The 17,398-nt window shown below is 37.0% G+C and overlaps 1 protein-coding gene and 1 pseudogene across 1 annotated transcript in view; one reads left to right on the forward strand and one right to left on the reverse strand.

Moving 5' to 3' along the window:
* FAM13A (family with sequence similarity 13 member A) overlaps positions 1 to 17,398 on the forward strand; it is a 266,776-nt gene that overhangs the window by 16,611 nt on the left and 232,767 nt on the right. Inside the window, exon 3 of the mRNA XM_054591743.1 lies at positions 7,281 to 7,490. Coding sequence (XP_054447718.1) covers positions 7,281 to 7,490 — 210 coding nt within the window. The remainder of the gene's footprint in view (positions 1 to 7,280; positions 7,491 to 17,398) is intronic.
* Positions 4,041 to 6,710, reverse strand: LOC129085219 (transcription factor BTF3 homolog 4-like; annotated as a pseudogene).

Consider the following 17,398-nt stretch of genomic DNA (forward strand, 5'->3'; position numbering starts at 1 on the left):
AAATATAAGCTGGAGAAGGGCAGGATTCCTATAGAACAGCTCTGAATTTGTTTAAGTCCTTTAAAAAGTTAAGCATGAAAGGTTTATATACAACATGGCAGAAAGGTGGGACCTTAACCAACAAGATCTTGAATGTTATTAAGATCAGATGTTGTTAAGTTAGAACTTTGGCAGAACTTATTTACACACTAAGTGGTAAGTGAAACTGTGTCCTATTAATTTAGATACAAATGTATCTCCAGGTAATTCATTTAATTTTTTAAACAGTGTTCTGTATTATTCATTTGGATGCCAAAGTGTGACCACCTGAAATATTTTGGTTTTGGCATAATTGGTGTCCTGATCTTTTTTTCCAATGATGATTGAAAAATATAGCCTCTTGAGGTTAAACTTATGTAAAATCATATTACATTTTTAATATTTAAAAAATGGAGGGGGGGGAAGCAAGGGAAGGAGAAAGTCAAGGAACATATAGCCAGGATTCATGGACAAAACCAAAGTGGGGAAGGATTGAGGGAGGGAGAGGGGGGAGGAGGCAAAGGCAAGTGGTGGGGGGAAGGCAGAGACAAATGTATTTGGAAAAATAAAGAAATAAATTTTAAAAAATGATCAAATCATTAATATACTTATGTGGGTCAAAATACAAGAAGCTATACAGTAAAAAATCTCTCTCTCCAAACGCTGTCCCCTGTTCATTCACATACTCTCCAAGAAACTATACTAATTTCTGATATGTTATGACAAATATATTTGATAAATATATAATCATATATGTTTATGTTCTTTTTCCATTTTAACATAAATATAGCACATCACACACATTGTTTTGAATCTTTTCAAATGTAACAGTACATTTTGGATATTGTTTCATATTGCATAAAAAGAGCTTTACTCATTTAATTCTTTTCTCCCTATGTACTTCTACTTTATGTATCATTTCTTTAAGTGGTCACATACTGATGGGCACTGATTCTTGCCAGTCTTTTGCTGTCTACAAAGAATCTATGATTAAATTTTTTTTGCATAATATGGAAATTTCTTTACACTTGCATTTTTTTTAATTTAGCAATACACTGTATTCTTTTTTAACATGTGTCATTTCAAGCACTATGACTGTATTTCTACAAGTAGACTACTGACTCAAAGGATATGTGCACTTATAATTAACTCTCTAAAAGTTGAACTGGTTTATATTCACACCATCAACATATGAAAATTTTGGTGAAAGTTGAATTAGAGATTGGTTTTCTTCTACTTCTCCTTAGTATATTCTTAGCTATACTCCAATAGGATATATTCAGGTAATTTAAACAGAATGTTTTAGTGGGAAAAACCAGTCATTCTTAACTAGGAATGTGAAATAGAATCACTAGTAGAATCTTTCCAGAATATCCTTGCATGGGTGGTATCTTAGATCTTCTATATCAGAAATTTTGACTGCGCAAGCTGGGAGAGGTTATCTACCCAATATTTTGGAAGGCTATATTGTAATTGCTATTTAGCAACCAGAAGACCCTTATTGTATTTGAAACTGTCATGTTAATAAACCAATGAGCCCATGTAAGTTTGAAGGGTGGTATAAGTATGAGGGCAAGATACTTCAGTTAGTTTTATGTAGTTATTTTGTACTTTTCTTCCAAGTCAACAAATATTTATTGGGCATCTATGAGTAGGCACTCTATCTAGTATGGGATATAAAGAGGATTAGTCATTACAATTTAACCAATTTAACCAATTGTGCTCATACTTTGTTGTTTAATTAAATACAGACATTTAACAATTTGACATGAGGCGAACTCTTACTATAAAGGAATTTTAGGACAGAAAGGATTTAGTAAGGCCTAGCCTACATTAAACAGACTTTAGATTTTTCCTTTAAATAAAACGTATATTTTTCTCTTTTTTTAGATTCAGAGGAAAATCTTGTAAGTTATGAGGCATATCATATTTTGACTATTTGAAAATAACTAATCTTGCTGACAGTGTTACTGGATTCCTTTACTTACTTGAGCATGAAGATACTGTGTGATATGCTATTTAAATAGTGTAGAATTCTGCTCACCACCAGATGTCAGAATATGCTTACATATCGTTAAACTACTTTCGAGTCTACAATGTTCCAATCAGGCATATTCTGACTTCTGACATATTTAGTTATTAATGATGTATTCACACTATTTTGAAATAACTATTTCTTTTAATTTTTAAAAAGATTTTATTTATTTACTTTTATACAGAGGGGAAGGTAGGGAGAAAGAGAGGGAGAGAAACATCGTGTTATGTTTGCCTCTTGTGCACCCCCTGCAGGGACCTGGCCCGCAACGCAGGCATGTGCCCTGACTACGAATCGAACTGGCGCCCCTTTGGTTTGCAGGCTGGTGCTCAATCCACTGAGCCACACCAGCCAGGGCTGAAATAAATATTTCAAAAAAAGTAGAATGATGTAGATGTTAATTGGCTTATATAATTATTTCATTTCTAAACCACGTTATTTATTTTTTAAGAGAAGCACAAGAGGAAATATCCTCTTTTGTTATTTTATTTTGTAGTCCATATATTATATAAAACATAAGAGGAAAATAAACAAATGTATAAAATAAATTGAGGTGTCTGGATGAAAATACATAAGAACTTTGCCTATGTGTTTACAAATTGCTTGATATGTTGTTGGTCTTGCACTTGAGATGTCAAATAAAGATATCTGGCTTGAAACACAGTTGATATGCTGCAAGGTTAAGCCATAGTTAGTTTGATGTTGGCCCAAGAAATGATAGATTTTCTAATCTTATCCTTAAATATTGGCTATAACAAATGCTGACATAGCAAAATGCAAGCTTTTATCATTAGACATCAAGAGGGAAAATGAATGAATGAATGAATGAAACTTACTTCCAAGTCCTCTGAAAGGAGGTGAAAAATAAATATACTGTTTTGTTTTTACCAGTGTTCTCCCCAAAACATTACTCTAGTAAGCATGCAGGAGGAAGCTGTGAGCAGCTATAATAGTAAGATCCAATCTAGAGGTAGGTTCGAGGCCAGAGTAGGAAAGTAGTTGAAGAAGTTCTGCCTGTGCCAATAACTCTTCACAGAATGTCCTTTGTTGCTGGGGGATGAGTGTATGGCCTTTTTTTTTTTTTCCTGATTCAAAAGGGCATTCCCAATTTCAACCTTGCTTAAAAAAGAAAAAGGCAAGCATTTTTGCATATGCTATTAAGAACTGGGATACAAGATAAGGCTGGCATAAAATTATTTAGCAAGCACATGCTAGCAATTCCACTTTGAAAGCTGCCAAACTGTAAAGTCAAAGAAGAAATAAAAAGTTGAAGATGGAGCTGTTATTCCTCAATATAAGGGAACAAGATCTCAAAAAGGAGGGATTAGGTACTCACTTAACTCTATGTGGAGAACATTCTTCTGAGGCTAGGTGGAAGATGAGGAAAAGCATAACCAAAAGACAAACCAGGACATTTGGACACCAAAAGGAGAGGGGAAAAAAGCATTTAGAAGGTAACTTCTTCTGGGTCTGACTGGATAAGTGAATCTAAGGCAACTATGCCAAAGATATGCTACCTATTATACCAGCCGGAAGCTGGTGAAAATATCTCAAGACATTTTAAACCCAGAGAAATGTATAAAAAATGTGTTAACTAAGCAAATGAAAACCAAACCTTCAAAGATAAAATTTCAGATTTGAAATCCAAGATAATTCACTTTTCATTAATTCTGTGCATTAGAAAATAAATTAAAAATAACAAATGTGAAGATTTGTTTCTACTGGGGGAAGGAGGAGAATAAATAGAACTGTTTTCCAATTTGTTCTCCACTATATATACACATACCCACATGCATACACAAACATACAAACACCAAAAATACCCCAAACAAAAAAACCAAGAATCAAAAATCAGAACACCCTCAAGCTGTACCAATATTTTATATTTTGTCCAAAAGAGTAGATCCTGGGAGGAAGTGCAAAATGCAAAATCAAATGACCTAAAAATGCTGAATAAAGAGCATTATTAAGATACAAAATATTTATATCACTGAACTAGTAACAGTTGATGTTCTCTGTATCTATAAAACTTTGCAACCACATAGCTGATCTTAAATCTAGTCCATGCCAGCTTCCAAAAACCAGAAGAAAATTTAGTTTCATTCTTTGATGCCTCATCAAAATTTCCTATGAAATCTGGAACATCATCCTCCTCCTCATCAATGTCTTCTGGTTTTGGTGCTTTGCTATCCAATACTTGCCAAGGGAACAATTAGGCTAACTTCCTAAGACTTGTTAAGCTGTCAGCACCAAGCTGATTTAATATTCCAGGAAGCATTTCTGTGATTGGTTTAGCTTCTGCATAACCAGTAATTGCAAAGGTGTTAACAGAAAGGGAAGCTTGAACTTTAGGATTGTTGAAATGAATAACTGTTCCATCATCTTCAGTCATGTTTACCTCTTCAATACCAGCTGTATTATTCACAGCTAGTTTTTTTAGAGAACTCTGAAGTTTTCTGTCATCAGCTGTAGCTGTTCTATGCGCCACCTTCTTCTTTCCGAGAGCTGTGCCCTTGCTCCCCCCATCTGACCCTGAGGCTGAAGTTTGGCTAACTTTTCTTGATTCTGTCAGTAAATCTGAAGCAGGGAGGGTCCTCCAACACCACCACACGGCAAAACCAAGATGGCTGCCATAAACCATTACACACACACATATATATATGTATTTTATCATCACCGGAGGATGGATATGCTTATGATTTTAGGGAGAGGGGAAGGGAGGAAGAGAGAGAGGGATAGAAACATTAATGTGAGAGAGAAACATCAAACAGTTGCCTCTCGTACGCTCCCAAACCCAGACCAGGAACCAAACCTACAACCTAGGTATGTGCCCTGACTGGAACTGAACCGATAACCTTTTGGTTTATGGGATGACACTCCAACCAGGTGACCCACACTGGCCAGAGCTCTAAACCATTATTAAGTTGGTGTTTTATAATGATTAACCCCTACCTCCTGAAATCAAATCTAACAAAGTTTTAGAAATGTATGAGAAGAATGCCACTGAGCCTTCTAGATACCGCCTTCTTTTGAATGTTTTTTTAATAATCACCACTTCCTAAAACTTTAGAGTAGGAAAATTTAGAGATTATATAGTCTAGTAAGCCTCATGTGGGTGTTGGATATATTACAAATGCATAAGGGGCTCTTAAAACTATAGACTTTTTCCCCCAGAGTGTAAATATAGCCATGACCAGGGTTAAACTTCCCCTGGTTGAAAATCTCTACATATCATAAGAGTTGTTTGGGGGAAAGATGTTTCGGAGGGAAGAGTTGTGCACATAAATGGAACGGAGGCAGGAAAAAAAAATGGTTGAGAAGCATTAACTCTGATTACTTCCATTTATAATTTCTCTCTGCACTAGTAAGGTCCAGTAGAATTGGAAACCTTGAAAACCAAAGCCAGTTTTTGGAGCTGGGTAGTCATTTTGGAATAACTGGAAGTATGCTTATTTGAGGGAAGGGTCAAAAACCTTGTTGAAGAGAAAACCTAAGGTCAGAACTAGAAAAACACTGTAAAGTCTGATCCAGGGGGCATTTGCTGGATCAAAAACAGTCTCGGGAATGGGATAGATAACAGGACTATGATGCAAAATTCCAAATTTTCAAGATTTGGGCAATGACCAGGAATGGCATCCTCTTTTCTCCTTCCCCCCCCCCTCTCAAACCAATAAATAAAATTGAAAAAAAAAATTATACCTAAATAATTCTAATAGGCTTCAATGCTTATGTCATTGCTAATGTTCACCATTAGGTTCTTGAAAGAAGAGTGACAAGTTGAATCCTTGGGTCACTCTATCATAGAAAGGTTATTACACCTCTAACATTCCCTCATGGTCTGGCTCACTTGCTTACTTACATAGTGTTCTATCTCCTCAAACCCAGCACAGTGAGCTGAAAATCATTATCCTCTACCCTAAGCTAGCTACCAGCCCTTACACCCACTTCACCTTATCCTTTATAATGTTTTTTCCCTCAATTTCTTGTCTTCAAACCTTAAAGTTACCTTTAAACCCTTCCTCTCCCCTACTTCCCTTTTGTACTAAGTTGCCAAATCACCTTTATTCTCTCCTTTTCACTCCCTTCCCACCGTAACTTCTGTCTCAATGCCTTACTAGAGTGTAGTCCCTGGAAGGCAAACCCTCTGCCTTCTGCATTCTCTTCTTCTTAGCTAGGTAGGTCTTCCTTAAACCTTGGTCATATTGTGTTCCCCTCCAGTCTGCCCCCCCTGCCCCCACCACCGCCAATTGATAAAGCTCCAATGATGAAGTCTGCAGTCTTTCACTTGGCGTTTATTACCCTATCCCATTTCTTCCATTTATTACCCCATAACTCTTAGACCTAACCACTCCATATTTTCATCTGCCTATCTTTATGCTGTACTGTTTCTGTTTCTTAATTCGTATATTCGTTCTTCTTTGTCAGGGATATATCAAGGTTCTGTGGGTCCTATTGCTTAATCCTTTTGGGGCCCTCTTAAGAAAAAAGAATACAAAATTAAAAATACTAAATTAAGGACAGAGCATTGGAATGGGCCCAAACAAATGAGGGGCCCTGAAGTTTAAACTGCATTAGCTTCACATACATCTGCCTCAGCCCTTTCATCTTGCCTATGTTTTAGCCAAAAATGATGGAGAGGAACCAAAGGTTCCTCCATGGAGCCTTCTATTGACCCCAGTCAGCCAGGACTAATCTCCCATCAGTGAGCTAAAAGCAAGCATCTTGTCTTATACTACTTTACAGTCTCATAGAGTCTTACACTTTGAATTTAGTGATTACTAAAGAAATACTACTTCTTAATTAAATTATTACAGAGGTAATCACATATAGTTAAGGAGTTTCTTATATTCATGGCTTTTTCTTTTTAAATAGCTGTTCTCTAAATCCTAAGCTGCTATTGGAACCCAGGGTAAGTTTCCGTTATGTACTGTATGAATGAAATTTCTTTGCAGGGTGGTGTATGTTCTATGATTATACATGTGCTAGCCTTATTTTTAGAGGTCAGCTTTTATAATAATGGCATATGTTTTTTGTTGGTATGTAGTAGACATGAAAATTTATTATTTTAAGAAAACATTTTTACAAAATGTGAAACTATTCCAATGCTTGATTATTATAGTTTTCAGAGAATCATGTCCTGAGATTTATTTATTTTCATTGTTACTGTTCTTTAGAGCTTATATCTGTGCGAGATGTCTGCTTATGTTCTGTGTGTCTACTGTTCCAGGACTCACCCAGGAGGGCCTTTTCAGGGTGAATGGCAATAGGAAGGTAGTGGAGCAACTTCGACTGAAGTTCGAGAGTGGCGCGCCCGTGGAGCTTGGGAAAGACGGTGACATCTGCTCCGCAGCCAGTCTGCTGAAGCTCTTCCTGCGGGAGCTGCCCGAGGGCGTGATCACCTCGGCCTTACACCCTCGATTCCTCCAGCTCTTCCAGGGTGAGTGCCCCAAACCCTCTTATGAATTCAGCAATTTTTTTTAGTTAAAACTAAACATTTAAATATGAAATATTTTCATTTTAAATATTTAAACTGGAAATATTAAAATGAGCTTTTAAATATTTGTGATCCCTCCACAACCACTATCTTGCTATTTCACTCTAGTCCCTCATCTTCTACTCTAAAATAATACTAAACTGATTGTGAATACCATTGGTATATGAATGCTTCAATTACACAATATTGAGAAGCCCTTAGTCTTTTGGGCCAAAGAAATTCTTGACTGATTAATGACTGCCATCGGAGTGAGAATAAGACATCAAATTCTATGTAGGAAATATTAAGGAAATTGTCTTTGGTTAGTGGTCTTTGAAACTGAAAGGTCACTACTGCGCTTTCTTTTTCTGATAAACAAAATTGAATCCTAAAGTAATTGTATTTATTCCATGAAGTAAAATTGATTTGTGATTGTAGTACGACTTTAAATTAAGAAACTTCATTTTTAAATGTAAAAATGATAGACTCAATCATTATTGCGTTCTCCCTCCTAAATATAATAAGAATGATTTAACTTTGAAAAACCATTTTATAGTTTTATTGTTTTGTAGTTTTGCCAAGTTAGAGTGGAAAAAAAGGGAAATGTGTTTATAAGAATGTTAGTTATCAGATTAAGAAGGATATTACTTAAAGCCATGCTCCCTTAAAGTGGTTGTGTAACTATTCACATGTAGTGATAAAGTGATGTAGTAAAAAGAAGGCTATGCTATATTCTATTGAAAAATAGTGATAATACATGAAAGCAGAAGTTGCAGAACCATTTTTCTGTCTACAGTGCTTTTAAGCTTTCTATATTAGTAAGTGATGTTTGGTAAGTGACATTTGTTTGAGTCTTGTTCATTGGAAACTGAGCTTTTTTATGCTCACATGTATGAGCATTTCAAGAAGGTAACCATTGCTCCAATTTAAGTGATTCTTACAGGGAATATTTTATCCATGTCATAGGGATGTGAAGCTTTAAGATAAATTTCTGAAAATTAGTTTAAAATAATTGCTACAAAAGCTAGTTGAAGATTTAAAAACTGCTTATTACAAAATATTTAGTAAGCAAATATTTAGTATTACTAAGAATCTTTATTCATATTAGTGTCTTAGTATTTAGATATTGATACTGATGTTAGCATTAATAATAATCATATTTGTGAATACTTGTGAATTTTAAAAGGATTTATCACATTTCCTAGAATAGCTTTTATTTGATAATGAGAATGTACAGGTTTATTAATTTGTTAATGTTAAATTATACTAATACTTGGCTATAATTTGTCTTCTTTGTTAATTATTTTCTCATTCATGACATGTTTCCTTGGGGCCAGAAAATTGATATGCATCATAAAATGCAGTATCGTTCTAAAAGCAAGACTGCTTATGGTCTATAGCAGTCTCTATAGGCTGCTCTATAGGTGTGTGTAATTATTACACAAATAATATTCTGCATGGGGCAAAGAAACTAATTTTTTATTTTATTAGTTATTGTCTCATTTCTTGAAAACCTATGAGGCTAGATCTGAGATGTTTCATAAAGAAATTATTAATGGAGTGCCTACCAGGTATGTAAACTGCTAAGTAGGAAGGACTAAGGTGTCAGACTATATAGCCTTTGCAAAATAAACTTCTCTCTTTAATAAACTGGGTAGAAAATAAAGGGTTACTGTGCTTCTGCTTGTTTATCCTGCGTGCAGTACTCTTACTCTAGAGGGTACACAGTGCAACTGGTCGCCCTAAAGCCGAGTGTCAAGGCACTTTACAGACTCACTAAAAGCAATTATAGTATTCTCACCGCCCCTTTTGTACTGCACATTGATATATATAATAACATTGGTTTGATATAATTTCCTTAATGAAGACTACTCTCCTTTCATATTTCAATCCTCATAATAACATTAGTTTTCCTGATATTTTGTCACAACTCAAGGCTAGATTTCTTTTTTCAAAAATGCTATTATGGACCTTCAAATTATATTCTGTATAAAGAGCAAGCTGTCTCATAATTGAATATACTTAACATTTTTAGATCAAGATCTTATCTTCCATGCCTAATAGGATGGAATTCTGGAGCCTCAACAAAATATTTTTCAGACACTTAAGCTAAACCAAAACTGCCAGCAAGGATGGTCTGGATGCTTCCGGGAACATCAATGGTGTTGTAGACCAGGCTTTCATTTTGTAGATCAACAAGCGCCCTCTCAGTGGAAGAGCACCATTTAGATATTCATTTTTATGGCAAATTATCAGCTTTAGAGTTATCTGGCATATGAATCTCTGATATTATTTTTATTTTTAGTTAGCAAACCAGTATAGCTGCATACCAAGTATTTATCAAAAATTATCTAAAGTATCTAAAGTTGATTTTTGTAAGAAACATTTTGCTTCTGTCAGAGGCCTGGTGTAGACAATTCATATTTAAGAGATCATTTTTTCCTGTGATCATCTTTTCCTGCTTTCATGTTAAACTTATCTCTTATTGCAACAACTCATCTTCCATAATTGAGGTTTTTAATATAATTATCTCAGCTTGGCCATATTCCAAGCCTATGATCCTTTATTCTTAGCTTGGTGGGCCAATAATATATGTTTTTTTTTCTTTTAATAGTCTCAGGTGTGTTATGGGAAGAGATATGGCTTGCAAGCAGTGAAAAGATTTTAGGACAGGACTCATTTAATATTGTGTTAACAAGAAATTCCTTTATGTGAATGTTCTCTGTCTAAAAATCTCCTACAATATAAATGCAAATATATCTATCCCATAACCGAATATGGAAGGACCACCCTGGCAGAGGGCGTTTTTCAGACTGCTGTGAATGGAAACTAATAAATTAGGAAGGAAGCTCTGAGGCAATGTTGAATTAGCACCAGGGAAAACTCCATGGAGACTCCCAGCTTTGACAGGCCCTGAGGCAACTATTTTTCTTTTGTCTTCAGTAATTCAAATCTTTTCTGTCTGTACTTAGGTTGGGGCCTTTACATTTTAAAGTGCTTCAGACTGGCAGACCTAATCTTTTGTCCTGAAAGGAAGAAGGCAGTTCTTTCTAGGAAGCTTCTGTATCTGACTAATTCTCCCTCTGTACGTTCAGGTGAATTTGGAACTTAGCCCAAAGGCCCAGATGCTATTGGCTTGGTAGAATATGAGGTACCCTATGTGGGGGCTTTGTAAACTGTTTATCTCAGGGATCCAGCTGTTTTTTATTAAAGAAAGAAGAGAGATCCTCATGCGGCATCTAGACAACCAGTCAGTTAATACAAATAATGGAAATGAAGAGGGAAAGTTATTCTGGGGCCATAAAGAGTAAAATGAATGCCCGTGTTTAGGAGAGAGAGATTAAGGCTAAAGATGTGAATTTCATAGTCACCTGTGTAGACTCATCAGTCTTCATACTTGGCATTCTGAGCATCATGTACATTTGGACAATGTTGTGGCTGTGAAGAGATGACAATAGCTAATTTTATGTACCTTTCATCATGATTTAAATGCCTATTCTGTGCCAAGATTTTACTTAGATGCTTTATGTATGTACAGTTACTCCTACGAATACAGTTTCCCTTTAACAATGCAGGGATTAGGGGTCCCAACACCCCTGCACGATTGAAAATCCACGTATAGGGTTTGACTTCCCAAAACTTAATGGCTAATAACCTACTGTTGACTGGAAGCCTTACCAACAACATAAACAGTCAATTAACACATATATTGTATTTATATGTATTATGTACCAGATTCTTACAATAAAGTTATTAAGATAGAAGAAAATGTTATTTAAAAATCTTAAAAAAAGAAAATACATTTATAGTATTTACTGAAAATACAAACTGCATATAAGTGGACCCGCACAGTTCAGATATGTGTTGTTCAAGCATCAATTGTATTTCATGAATAAGGAAGGTGAAGCTCAGTGAGGGTAAGTTACTTACCATATAGCAAGCCGGGAACTGCTTTACTGCAAAGCCCACACTTTTCCCATCATATTTTTTGTACCCGTCAGGCTGGCCTGCCATAGCAGAATGCCACTGGCTGGGGGACTTAAACAGCAGAAATTTATTTTTTCACAGTTCTGAAGGCTGGAAGTCCAAGATCAAAGTGCTGGCAGGGTTGATGAGACCTCTCTCCTTGACTTGCAGATGGCACCTTCTCACTGTGCCCTCACATGGCCGTTTCTCTTGCATGTGCTCTCCTGTTGCCTCTTTCCCATCCTCGGGCCCTATCTAAGGAGGCAAACCCTAATTGCCTCTGGAGTGCAGTCACATTCGGGGCAGGTAGGGTTTCAACCTGCGAATTATATAGGAATAAAACTCAGTGCATAACACTGTGCTTTTAAAAATGTATCACAATATGGTAAGTTTATGAGTAAAAATGAATTAGTAAAAAGTCTATAGTGGATGCTATTTAGGTGGTCTTTGGGATAGAAATCATTATTACAGAGTTGATACATTTTTGTCTTGGAAATCTTTCATGGCTAGCATAGCTAAGAGCAAAGAATGATTCTAAAATCTGTGGGAAAATTGTACTGGGGTATGTTTTCTTTACTTGTATATATAAAATTTTATATGTTTTTACTTTATGTTTTAACATTGATTCGCTTTGAGAATGTATTACTTGTAGTGCTAATACTCACTGTTTTGTTTAATAACTAGCAGATATTTTATTTACATAATTTAAAACCTAGCAAATATTTTATTTAGATAATCTCTTTCAATCATTGCCTCTAATGAGATACAGGCAGGATAATCTTCATTTTGAAAAAGAAATTACAACATGTGACCTAGAACATAGGCTTTGGATCCATTCTGACTAGTTTCTAACCTCAGTTTACCAATTGCCAGCTGCCTTAGTAAGGGCAAGTCACTTAGTCTTCTTATGCTTTATGTACTAGCAATCTATTGCTATATAACAATTACTCCAAAATTTAGTTACTTTAGCTACAATAAACATCGAATCTCCCAGTTTCTGAGTGTTAGGCAAGCAGTCCTAGTTGTCAGGGTCTGTCAGGGGGTTGCTGTGAGGAGTTGGCAAGAGCTGCAGTTATCGGAAGGCTTGGCAGGGGCTGGAAGGTCTGTTTGCTGGACGGTAGACTCACATGACTGGCAATTTAGTGTGGGCTCTGGTGAGAGGCCTGAGGTCCTTTCTGTACAGGCTTCTACAGGTGGCTGTTTGATGACTCCCCCCAAAGTAAGGCTTTCAAGAGATAGAACTACCTGTTTAATGATCTAGCCTCAGAGGTCAAATAGCATCGTTTGCACCCCATTTATTCATTAGGAGCCAGTCATTAGTCTGGCCTGTGTTCACTGGGAGGGGAATTAGGCTCTATCATTTGCAGGGAGAAGTTTCAGGCTATGTGGACATTTTAAAACCATCACACTTAGTTTCCCTAACTGTTCAATGGAGATCATAACACAATGGTACCTTCATACTTGTCATCAATTCATTCTGGGACTCGTAACAAGTGCCGGAACTGACGAGTACCTAATGAATTTTTCCCATAGAAATAATTGATGAAAGTTCCCCAGAACTTTCACATTTTACCAGGCTAATACTAAGTAATGAGTTTGTTTTGTAATACAGAACCTTAAAATAAACAGATATGGGTTTAAAAAGGCAATTAATTACATAAAAATAAAATAAACACTAACTTCACATTACCTATACTGAGAGGAGATCCTGGGATAATGGGATGGTGGCGAGGTAGAGGAGCAGGGGGAGAAGGGTCAATTAGTGGAAGGGGAGTCCTCTTCCAAGACAATTTCAGACGATTTCTCAGGGTTGCTTCTATTTTCTGTCTCTTGGCTTCACTAAATACTGTTGGAGACTCAGATTTAGGGAGTTTCACTAAAAAAATTTGTCAAGAGAAACTTGTTTCTGTCTGTTTCAGAATGTTTCTAAAGTGTGGCATTATTTGTCCATTAAACAGGTCCACATTTCAGGCTGCTAGAACTTTGTCTGGGTGATAACTTTTCTACAAGTTTTGAACTTCATCCCATTTACTGCACAATTCTTTTATCAGAGCAGTAGATGCTTCTTCCTGTCCTTTGTCTTCACCTGAAGGAATGTCCTCAGCCACTCTCTGTTGCTGCTCCTTTGGAAGTTCCTGCCGCTCCTCAGTGCTGAGCACTGCTCTGTGCTCCTGCACTCACTCTTCAGCATCTTCATCATTGACCTCCAGGCCCATGGACCTTCCCAGAGACACAATATGCTCTACTACTGGGCTACCAGGATCATCCTCAAATCCTTCAAAGTCCCTTGGAGTTACAGCTTCTGACCCCAATTTCTTCCAGCAGAGTTCATGTTCTTGTAAGAAGCTTCTGCCAGGCGTCATCTGTGAGAGTAACCCAGCAGAGGATATTAGAATAGTCCTCCCAGCACTCCCTGAGTGTTAGCTATATATCCGAGGACCTTCTGGAAAAGGACCTTCGCATAGAGTTTTTGAAGTTGGAAATGACCTACTGGTCCAGGGGCTGGAGCAGAGGAGTTGTGTTAGGGACAAGAACTTCACGCTTATGAAACTGAACTCCTCCAGTAAGACGTCTTCCAAGCCTGGGGGTGAGCCGGAGCATTGTCCAGAATTACCGAAGCCCTCAGAGGCAGTTCGTTTCCCTGCAAATGTCTTTTCTCACTCGGGCCAAAAACTGTTCATCCACTCTATGAAGAACTACCTTGCCACTCAAGCTTTACTATTGTCCCTACGCATCACACTTAACTTGCTTTTTATCACATTCTCACTCTTGAAAATTCCGGGTTTGCACTCTGATACTCTAGTAGAGGTTTATGTTTTAAATCCCCACTAGCATTTCCACACAGCAACAGGGTGAGCCTGTCCTTCATCAACTTGTGCCGTGGCAGTGCCTTCTCCTCTTGAGCAATGTAGATTCTGTTAAGCATTTTCTTCCAGAAAAAACCAGCCTCGTCACAGTTAAACACTTGATGGGGGTCAAAACCCTCAGCCTCTACATAGTCCCTAAACTTGGTGACATAGCTTTTGGCAAATTCTTCGTTGGCACTGGCTGCCTCTCCATGCCTCACCACACCACTCTTTGTAAATTGATTGAACCATCCATGAACGGCTTTAAATGCTTCAGTGCTCTCACTGCTTATTCCAAGCTTGCCTTGCATTCTCCCAAATTATTGCCCCAGAAACACTGTCACCTACTAACTGTTTTTCATTAATCCAGATGTAAAGCAATTTTTCAACTTCTTCCAGTGTCTGTGGAGGGTGCTTACTCACAGACTTTACACCTTCAGCAACACTTGCTGCTTTAATCGCTTCCTTATTTCTATCATCAAGATCATTATTCTCAGCATCTTGAGCATAAAAGCAGTACCAGTCACACCCACACCAGTCTCATACTTAGCTCTGACCTCTTTTTTCCTTTTGACTGTGGTTCTTAACTGCCTTTTAGGCTTAGTGGTGTCACTCTCAACCATTTTGAGACCAGTGATTAGCACTTAAAATGCACAAAAGTACAAGACAGTAACAGTGCATATGTGGGGGCTCTGCACTGTTCGTTAGCTACCATGAGACTGATGTGATGCATTGACCTCTGTTTCATCATGAGAAAGGGGTGTCAAGTGGTGAGCAAGCAATGCGTGATAAAGCATTTTCTCTTGTGGGGCATCGTTGTAATTCACACAAGTTCTTGCAAGTGCCACCCCAAGTCCCTAGCAAGTGCTGAGGGCTGAAACGTTGTTTTCTCATCAAAATGCAACAAGTACAGGGGTTGATGAGTTCTGAAGCGGACAAGTACCGAGGTATTACTGTAGTATTTAGTTCCTGAGCGTATTATGGATATTGAGTTTATCCACATAAAACACCTTAAACAGTGCCAGTTATATAATAAATAATTAACAGTAAGCCTGTGTTTCTCAACTGTGGAAGCCCATAAGAATTACCTGGGAAGCTTTGAAAAACCCCAGAGCTCAAGTCACACTGAGGCTAATTAAATCACTATCTCAAGAGATGAGACACAAGCTTCCAAATTTTAAATGCAATCTTCCTGCCCTAGCCAGTATTGGCTTTGTTGGTTGGAGCGTCGTCCCATGCACCGAAGGGTTGCAGGTTCAATTCCTGATCAGGACACATTCCTAAGTTGCAGGTTTGATCCCCTGGTCGGGGGCATGCAGGAGGCAGCTAATCGAAGTATCTTTCTCGCATTGATATTCCTTTCTTTCTCTCTCTCTCCCTCCCTCCCTTCATCTCCCTCTTTCTGTCTCTCTAAAAACAATGAAAAAGTGTTCTCAGATGAGGATTTAAACATATTAAAATTAAATGCAGTCTTCCTTCCCCAGGCTCATGCCCTGATTCATCCTAAGCCCTGGATCCCATCCCTTGTTTTCTTGATTGTAAGAAGACAAGTCATTTAATGTAATTCCCTCAACTTTTTTACTTACAAGCTTAATATTAGCCTTTTCCCTTTCCGTCTCCTAATTCTCCTATCCCGCCCCCCCCCAAAAAAACCTGAGAGAGTTACAGAAGAATGTGTACTTACTTGCCTAGTGTTAGAAAGGAGGGAGGAAAAGGAAAAGAAATGGATTTTTAATTTGGAGTTAAGATGAAGATTTCAAAATTCTTGCCCAAACTAATTGAAAATACTTTAACTTTTGATTGTTGGTTGAGATGGTAAATCACACCTTCCACAGATTCATTTGAAATATTTTTGTATTGGCTACCAGTTATTTAGTAATTTTTTTTAATATTTTATGTAATTTTAATGACAGGTTAAACCTGCAAATATATGTGGTACTTTATATATAGCATGGGACTCTTTTTGTTAATATGAGGTCAGTGATTCAAAAACTGCTTTTCAACTATTAAATTGAGATGAAGCCATTAGGTTTGGTATTTTGTTGCTCACATAGATTAAGGTACCGTCCTGTCAATAGTGAGCTTACAGTTTTATTAAGGAAATGGAACACTTGCACAGAGAACCAGAATACACAGAATAAAGTGGGGTTTGGAGGGAAGAATCATTTCTAAGTGAGACGATCAGAACAATTATGTGGATGAACAAGGGAGTACTTAGCTGGGCTTTGGACAACTAGCCACATTCCCATAGGTGGCTTGTGCCCTAAGAAGAGGGGATTACATGGACGAAGATGTTTCGAAAACACGGACATGTGATTGCAGCAGTGAGCACAGTGTGTGTGTTGGGAAAGTGTAAATATAATTAGATTTGATAATCTTTCTGTAAAATTACTGATCAAATACTGAAGTGTCATATTCCTAAGTAATTTTATTGCCCTCAATAAAAATCATCATCCTCCTTGCCATGGACATATTTTCATTATTTAAAGGAACATTTTTATCAAAGTAATACATGCATATGATGTTATGTAAAAATCAAATAAAATTGAAAGATTTATAAAGAAAACCCCCTATCTACCCTTTAGCAACCCTCAATTCTTTCCCAAAGGAAATCAGTTTTCACTTGTTTTGTTGTTCTTTTGGTATTTGCTTCTATTTGATGACATACCTATAATGTTATATTTTGATTTCTCACTCTTAGACATTATCTTGCCACTTCTGCTAATGAAAATATGTGGAATTAGCTCTGTTACATTGTCACTCTAGTTTCTTCCAATAGTGTTATGTCATAATTTTAGTTGATTTCATAATTAATATTTGACTTGTTTTGATTATCTGAGAGTGTGTGTGTGAGGCAGATTGTCCAATGTTAATATTTGCCACATGTTTTCATTCACATAGTTTTCTATAAACCTGTCTGTAGTTTTTATTTTCCGAACTGTTTTAACAAATCCACTGTTAACTTTTGTCCCCCAAAATTATCAAATAACTGATCAAGTCTTTATTTCTGGGGAGATAAATAAATGTAGGAGGGCAAATCTTTGGCCCTCCTTCTTCTGC

Source organism: Pteronotus mesoamericanus, unplaced genomic scaffold (assembly GCF_021234165.1).
Source record: "Pteronotus mesoamericanus isolate MK-2021 breed Mesoamerican mustached bat unplaced genomic scaffold, CSHL_Meso_final scaffold_232, whole genome shotgun sequence".
Lineage (NCBI taxonomy): Eukaryota > Metazoa > Chordata > Mammalia > Chiroptera > Mormoopidae > Pteronotus > Pteronotus mesoamericanus.